Genomic DNA, 8,012 nt, shown 5'->3' with positions numbered 1-8,012 from the left:
ATAAAGTAAAAAAAAAAAAACTACTGTCTTCTTCTTTCTTTAGCAGCTCCTTTTTAGTGGATCGTCTTCCTCCTGGTATGCTCCCATCCTAGGACAATAGCTGAAACCGAACAAATAAAATAAAATAAAATAAAATAAAATAAAATAAACCCACAATTTAATAACTCTGTGACACAAACTGTGGTTTAAATTGGGAAGAGGAACGTTGAAGCTAATGCTGCACTGACTCGGACATTTTAGTACAAGGAACCGGAAATGATAGGGGAAAAGAGTCCGGGGTTGTTTTCATTCCCCTGGTTTTCAACATGAAGGAAGCAAACATGGCTCGTCCCGTCAGTGTGGGGGATCTACTACAAGCGGAGCTCTTAGAGGACGCTGCTTACCGGGAAGAGGGGCTGTGTGTGGTCGGTATTTTCGGTAAAAGCAACATGCAGCCCGGCGCGCTGAAGGAATCTCTGATCAACACACTGGCGGACAAACACCTTTTCTTGATGTTCGGCGGACCGGAGGACGGCGGCACGCCTAGCAGCCACATCCAGGCTTTTTACGACCAGGAGAACCGGGTGCTGTACCTCCTGCTCTCCTCCGTCTGCGACAGCCGACAGCTACTGCGAGCCTGCCTGTCTCTGGACACCGGGAACGGACACTCGGACGCCCACGACTTCTGGAAGGGCCTGGAGCGGCAGCACTGCCTCCACCTGCTCTACATGTTCTCCGTGTGTCACGTCCTGTTGCTCGTCCACCCCAACCAGACCTTCGACGTGACCTACGACCGGCTCTTCCGAGCTCTGGACGCTCTGCGGCAGAAGGTTCTGCCTCTGATCCGGGCTGCCATCAAAGACTCCCCGGTATCTAAAGAGTGGAAGCTGAACTGCCGGCCCTGCCCTCCACGGCTCCTCTTCGTCTTCCAGATGAACGTCACTCTGAAGGTCTGCTCTCTAACAAGTCCTTATTCGCTCTCATTCATATATGCACTTTATATTAAAACTGAAATATTGATATATGTTTTAGTATAGTTACAGTGCTTTGAAAAAATCGTTTCCCCTTTCCTGATTTCTTTGGGGGTGGTTTTGGCATATTTGTCACACTTACATGCTTCAGATCATTTAAAAAATGAACATTAGATAAAGATAACCCGAGTTGACACAAAATGCCGTTTTAAAGTTATGATTTCATTTATAAGGGGGAAAAAAGTTATCCAAACCTACATAGGCCTTGTGTGATAAAGGAATTGCTCCCTAAACCTAATAACTAATGTGCAAACCTTTGCAGCAAGAACGGCAATCAAGCATTTATGATAACTGGCAATGAGTCTTTAATTGTTTTCATTGTTCAGCAGTGTTTTTCTCCTTTGAAGCCCTCCATGAATGCTATTTTTGCCCAGTCTCTTTCCTACTGTTGAATCATTAACTCTGACCTTAAATGAGGTAAGTGAGGCCTGCAGTTCTTTAGTTGTTGTTCTGGGTTCTTTTGGGACCTGCTGGAAGATTCATTGATGTGTTCTTGGATTCATTTTGGTAGATTCAACACGCCTGGGAAGTCCACCCAGGACTCCCAAAGCCTTAACTCTTTTCAGACAGATAGCCGTCAATGACTTTGTTTCTCAGCTGTTTCTTTAGATTTTGGCATAACATGTTGCTTTTTGAGATCTTTTAGCCTGCTTATTTTTTTGTCAGACAGGTTCTGGTCTGGCAGTAATTCAGCCTGAGTGTGGCTGAAAATGTGGCTAATTGCAGTTAATTAATGAGTCAACAAGGGACAATTACTTTTCCCTTAATAACTGAAATCATGATTTAAGAACTGCATTTTGTCTTTACTTGAGTTATCTAATGACCAATTATAAAACCATTTGTTTGATCTGAAACATTTCAGTGTGACAAACATGCAAAAAACAGAAAATCAGGTCAATATGTTTTGATGGAACTGTTTTATTTTTTCTTTTAACACAGAATCTGGACTTTAAGTAAAATAATGACAGTTCAGTCCATAGGAAATTTTGCAAAAATATTTCAGAAACTGTCAAATCTTTCTTTAATAAATGGTCACGCCATATAAGAACTCAGGGTAGCCATATGAATACAAATGATGTTGTCTTTGTTTGTTATTCTAAAGGTTTCTGCAAACGGCTTAGAGTCAAATCCTGACAAACCAAAGAAGCACTCCCCCAGGCGGAGGCTTCAACACGCCTTGGAAGACCAGATTTATCGCATCTTCCGTAAAAGCCGAGTTCTCACCAACCAGAGTAGCAACTGCTTGTTCACGGTGCCCGCCAACCAAGCATTTGTGTACGTGATCCCAGCACTAGATGAGGACCCCTTAGGTGCATTACTCGGTCAGCTGCGGTCCAACTGCATGTTGTCTGAGCAGGACTCCTCCGTGCCCGTGTCGGGGCCGAGGCGCTATCAGCAGATGCGGCATTCATCTCGGCACCCCAGCAGCAGCAGAGACTCAGGCAGCATATCGATAGGCAGTCAGCTGGTGGACTGCAGCTTAAAGGAATTCCTCTGGCAGCATGTCGACCTGGTGCTCACCAAAAAAGGTTTTGATGACAGCGTCGGCCGCAACCCGCAGCCTTCGCACTTTGAGCTGCCGACCTACACCAAATGGGTCCAGGTCGCCTCCAGACTCCACCAAGTCCTCATCAAAAACACAGATGAAGAAATGGCTGAGCTAGCCACAAAAGTGCAAAGCCAGGTGAAGGTTTTGGAGGGTTTTCTTGACGCTGACACAAAGTTCTCTGAGAACAGGTGCCAAAAAGCGCTGCCTCTGGCTCACAGCGCCTACCAGTCCAACCTCCCCCATAACTACACCACCACGGTCCATAAAAACCAGTTGGCTCACGCTCTGCGGGTGTACAGCCAGCACGCTCGAGGAGTGGCTTTCCAACGCTACGCTTTACAGCTTCACGAGGACTGCTACAACTTTTGGAGCAACGGACACCAGCTGTGTGAGGAGCGAAGTCTGACTGACCAGCACTGTGTTCACAAGTTCCACCTGCTGCCTCAGCCAGGTGAGCGCATCATCTTCCTCTGCACAAGTTTGAGGAGGGCCCCTTTAATGCAATTTTTTTCATTGACTATTTCACATAATTGTCGTAGCTCTAACACTGAAATAAAATAAAAGCCAAAAGTGTGAAATCTGACACTTAATTCCACAGGAGAGAAGCCTGACATGGATCACAACCCACCAATCATGAATCACAACAGTAGAGGGCGCTCCACCAGCTCCTGTAACTGTGGACGGAAGCAAGCTCCCCGTGAGGATCCTTTTGACATCCAGGCAGCAAATTACGACTTCTACCAGGTCAGGATTTACTCCACATGGGTCCTGCTGAGGACCACAGAGGGGCACAGGCTCTCTGCTCTGTCAGTATTTCTACATACAGCTGTGAAAGACTCAGTCAGACACAAAATTTTGAGGGAAATGTCTCACTCTGTAGCTGATAACAGCTCCTTTATCAGCTCAGGTAGTACGCTGTGCCCTTTTAGAGATTTTCTTATTGAAAATTGTCAAAAATGCCTCTAAGAGCCACGAGAGTGAAGCAAAAACAGAAATGTCATCCGGTTGCAGATTTATGGTTCTTCACTACGAGATTATCCCTCCACATTGTTCAGTTTTCTCGCGTCATTATAAAAACACTGTGTTTTTAAATTGTATATCTAAAACACAACATCTAATCACTCACAAGTATTTGCTTGTTAACTGTCTTTTTCCTGAGTAGATGCTGGAGGAGAAATGCTGTGGGAAGCTGGAGAGGATTGAGTTTCCAGTGTTCCAGCCCAGCACTCCTGACCCGGCCCCGGCAAACCAGGCTCAGAGAAACCCCTGTGAGGCTTCAGGATCGGGTGATGCAGAGAGGTTGAAGGAGCCCAGCACTGCCCAGAGCCACACGCCTGGAGACACCAGCCTTAGCCTCGCTCTTAGTCTAGGCCAGTCTACAGACAGCCTGGGGCCCTACGGGGACGGAGACGGAGCCGAAACACAAGTCCAGCAAAAGAGGCCGAGCCTTGTTGACCGGCAGCCTTCCACTGTGGAGTACCTTCCTGGAATGATGCACTCTGGCTGCCCTAAAGGTCTCCTCCCTAAATTCTCCAGCTGGTCACTGGTGAAACTTGGCCCAGCAAAGTCGTATAACTGCCACACGGGCCTGGAGCAGCCAGGTTTCCTCCCTGGCTCCTCATTCCTCTTGCCGTGGGACTTGGTGATTCGCTCCCGATCGGAGGAAGATACAGGACTAACGGAGCCTTTGGACGGAGGCACGTCCTCGTGGCCAGTGCCCAACAAGACCCTTGTGGGAAAGCGAGGCAGCACCGGTGGGCTCGGTAGGAGTCGCAGGAGGGAAGACATGGCTCGCATCTTCGTGGGGTTCGAGTATGAAGACGGCAGGGGGAGACGCTTCATCAGCTGCGGGCCTGATAAAGTAGTGAAGGTGCTGGGGCCGGGGGGTGCTAAAGATCCTGCCACCAGGGTGCTAAACACCGACATGCCGCTGCACATCCCTTCTCCCTCCCAGGGCCGTGGCCTGAAGCCCCACTTCGCCCAGTTGACTCGCCTTTTTGTTGTAGTGCCTGACGCCCCGCTGGAGGTGACCCTCAACCCACAGGTAAGCAGCAGGAGGAGACTCCAAGTCATCTCCAAACAGGGGTGCACCTGATGATGATTTAATGGACTCTTATCTACTGTTTATTTTCTCAGATGTTTTTCAGCGACGTAAACAAAAACTCTTTTAAAAAGGGGGATTCATTTTCTGTCTGTTTTCAGTGAGTCAGCTAATTCTTTCAGCAATATGTCCATGATCACTATGTCTGGGACTCTGTAAAAGCTAAAGTTACAGTTCAAAGCTAAACTTTTAATCTTTTTTTTCCCCGCCTGGAAAAGGTTGGAGTGTGCAATCTAAGTCGGGGACAAATTGCCACGAAAAGTGGAGGAGTTTAGGTGTCTCAGGGTCTTATTCCCAAATGAGTGAAGCATTAGATTGACAGACGGATTGGAGCTCTGCCGGTCCGTTGTAGTCTAGAGAGAGCTGAGTGTAACCTATAGTTGCGAGCGCTGGGTAGAGACAGAAAAAATGAGGTCGCAGATACAAGGCGTGGAAATGAGTTTCCTTTGAAGGGTGACTGGGGTTTCCCTTAAAGACCCAAACCAAGCAAGAACCTATTGCACTGTTCAGTTCATTGTTCAACAACAGGAATGTATCACAAAATGTGCAAAGAAAAGGTTAAGATATCTGCAGCATGTCACTATTTAGGCAAGTATGAAAACTAAAATGAGCATGTCACAGTTTTAACAAAGACAAACCTTCAGACTTGGCTGTAGTTGCAGATTCTGTTGCCCTTTAACACATATATGGTGCATATATATAACAAAGAGGAGTGAAATCTGCCAAATGATTAATAAAGGCAACTCAAGCTGCTCTGCATCATACACTAAATTGCCTCATCCATCCATCCTGCTCTTATCTGAGGTCAGGCTGCAGGTCATTCCAGGCATCCTCAGCTGTACTTTCCACTTTCTTCTGGGTGATCCTAGGCTTTCCCGGCCAAGATCTTAGTAAGTTCTGGGTCTGCATCAGGGTTTCCTCCCAGTTAGGAGGCATCCTAAGCAGATGCCTAAACCACCTCAGCTGGTTTCTTTTGACACAGCTCTACTCCAAGCCCAGACACTCAAGTGAATAAACAACTTTACTCTTTTGGTCACTACATGCCTCATTCTTGACCAAAAAAGCAGCAAAATTTCCCATCTCTCCATTGCTGCCTCCTGTTTGAACCTCTCCACTACCCCAGTATCCACCTGTAACCTGTCAAAGTGACAATCTTGAAGCCTAGATTTTCAGTTGTGTGGCTAAATTATTAGGGTTCAGCACTGAATAACATCGTCTTTTGTCCTCTGCTGTGATTTCAGGTACAGCCAGGCCCTCCTCCCTGTCCGATCTTCCACCCAGAGCAGACTGAAATATCGTTGCCATCTGATGGCCTTTGGGTGCTGCGGTTTCCTTATTCCTACGCCACAGAACGTGGTCCCTGTTACCCCCCCAAAGAGAACCAGCCCCTCAACAACTACAAGGTGCTGCGAGGCATCCTGAAAGCCACCACCGCCACCTCTCCACAACAATAACCCTTAAGGTTTTATTCAAGACTCCACCTTCGCAGACCCTCCCAGTGTTGTTTCTGTACATTCTGTATATTTGCAGACACTGCAAATATTTCCTTTTTTGTTGACATCTTTTACTCTGGATTTCAATGAAATGACATGCGGGCGTGCATGGTCTCCACAGATAAGCATTTGCACACATGCTCTGGTGTATGTGAGACCGTATTAGCTGCTCTCTAAACCATGTTTAGTGTCAAATCCATTCATGCAATACTGTGTTGCATTTACCTCTCCCAGTGCAGACGCAAATGCTGGTGTGGTCGAATGTTTCCTCACCAAAACCACAGAGAAAGTTTGTGTTGAAGTGGGCTATTTCCCAAGTGTGAAAAATAATTAGATCTGTCTCAAGTGAATATGTGACAACAGCTTTGTACACCTACAGATTTGGACCACTGGTTCTCAGACTGTGAGGCACATTTAAGCACAGAAAAAAAAGCCTTTAAATTAAGACTTGGATTATTTTATATTTTTATCAGTAAACAAAAATTGCAAAATGTGATTTAAAATAACTTATTTTCACTTTTTTTTTGCTCCCCAGAAGACAGATCAATGTTGCAGTGACATTAATCTTCACATTTCAAGCTTGAGCACAATAATAGCACCAGGAAAAACTTCCTTCAAAGTTAACATGAGGGGGCGTGGATCCTGTGGTAGCTGTTTGCAGCTAAGCTACGCTAAATTTCCAGTACCAGCATCCCTGCACATTCACGCTGGCAGGCTTTAATAATGATGTAAATTTTCCTGTCACTGGTCAAACAGTGAAGCTCTCATTAGAGCAGAGACTAGAGTCGACTGTGTACGTCTGAACTTGTGTTTCTTTTGTTTCAGTTTGTAAAGATATCACAACACACACTATTGCTCACAAACAAAGATTTAATACACTCGAACTAAACCGAAAGACGTTTTTTGTTTTTTCTGTGTAAATAAAAGCGACTCGGACATTCTGTTTCATGTTATTGGAGGTGATTTTTTTTTCCTCAGTGTTGTAGATGTCAAGAAAGCAAGTGCAAAAAAAAAATCCTCAGTTACACTTTGAGAAGTATTAATTTCCTCTTTTGATGTCAAAACAGAACTTCTTGAGTCACCTGTAACTTCTTTACAATTCACCAGGAAAATAGGTGAAAACATTCTAAAGGAATTAAATAAGGTAAAACAGAATCTGTCTAAATTCTAAGATTGAACGTCAGTGTTTGTAATGACCACATTTATTCTTCAACACAGCCTGAACTTTCTTAGGGAAGCTTTCCTGTAATTCCTTTAAGCAGTCTTCAGGAATAGTTCTCCAGGCTTCTTGAAGGACATTCAAAGCTCTTCTTTGAATTTTGGCTGCCTTTTGTTGGCTTCTCCAGCCCCCCTGGCGACCCTGAAAAGGATAAGCAGAAGAGAATAAATGGATGAACGGATTCATCACTCCATCAGAGCTGTTGCTGCTGATTTTCAGTCCAGCTCTTGTGTAAATTCGCATACCTCAGACTTTCCCTGTTTCCCTTTCTTAAGAATGGCTTCTTGACAGCCACCCTTCCACTGAGACCATTTCTGATGAGGCTTCAGTGAACAGTTGATGGATCAGCTAAAGGGCCAGATGTATCTCTCAGGTCCTGTGTGAGGTCTTTGTTGGATTCTTTTTCCTGTTTCAAAAGAACACGACTTTCAGACACTGTTCATTTTAAGCTTGCCACTTCTTTTTTTGGTCCTCCACTTTTCCCATTTCTTCAAATTCTTTAAGGACACAGTGCACACCATGCCGAGATATGGAACATTTTAACGCTTTCCCTCATAAAAATGACACTTGACAACCTCAGTATTATGTCAAAGGGAAGTGCATTAGATCACAATATTAGAATAGTTTCTGGGTTTTTACA

At 45.2% G+C, this 8,012-nt stretch overlaps 1 protein-coding gene across 1 annotated transcript; it reads left to right on the top strand.

The window, feature by feature from the left end:
• Positions 1 to 305: 305 nt before the first annotated feature.
• Positions 306 to 7,078, top strand: smg8 (SMG8 nonsense mediated mRNA decay factor). The gene is made up of 5 exons (XM_085364031.1): positions 306 to 929; positions 2,113 to 3,010; positions 3,158 to 3,303; positions 3,722 to 4,603; positions 5,902 to 7,078. The coding sequence occupies exons 1-5, from the start codon at positions 306 to 308 to the stop codon at positions 6,112 to 6,114; spliced, it is 2,763 nt and encodes a 920-aa protein (XP_085220157.1). The 3' UTR covers positions 6,115 to 7,078.
• The last annotated feature ends 934 nt before the right edge of the window (positions 7,079 to 8,012 follow it).

Source organism: Diplotaxodon limnothrissa, linkage group LG10, assembly GCF_057381915.1.
Source record: "Diplotaxodon limnothrissa isolate DT_005_m linkage group LG10, D_limnothrissa_male_GT1.1, whole genome shotgun sequence".
NCBI classification, from domain to species: domain Eukaryota; kingdom Metazoa; phylum Chordata; class Actinopteri; order Cichliformes; family Cichlidae; genus Diplotaxodon; species Diplotaxodon limnothrissa.
This window is presented reverse-complemented; position numbering and strand designations above follow the sequence as displayed.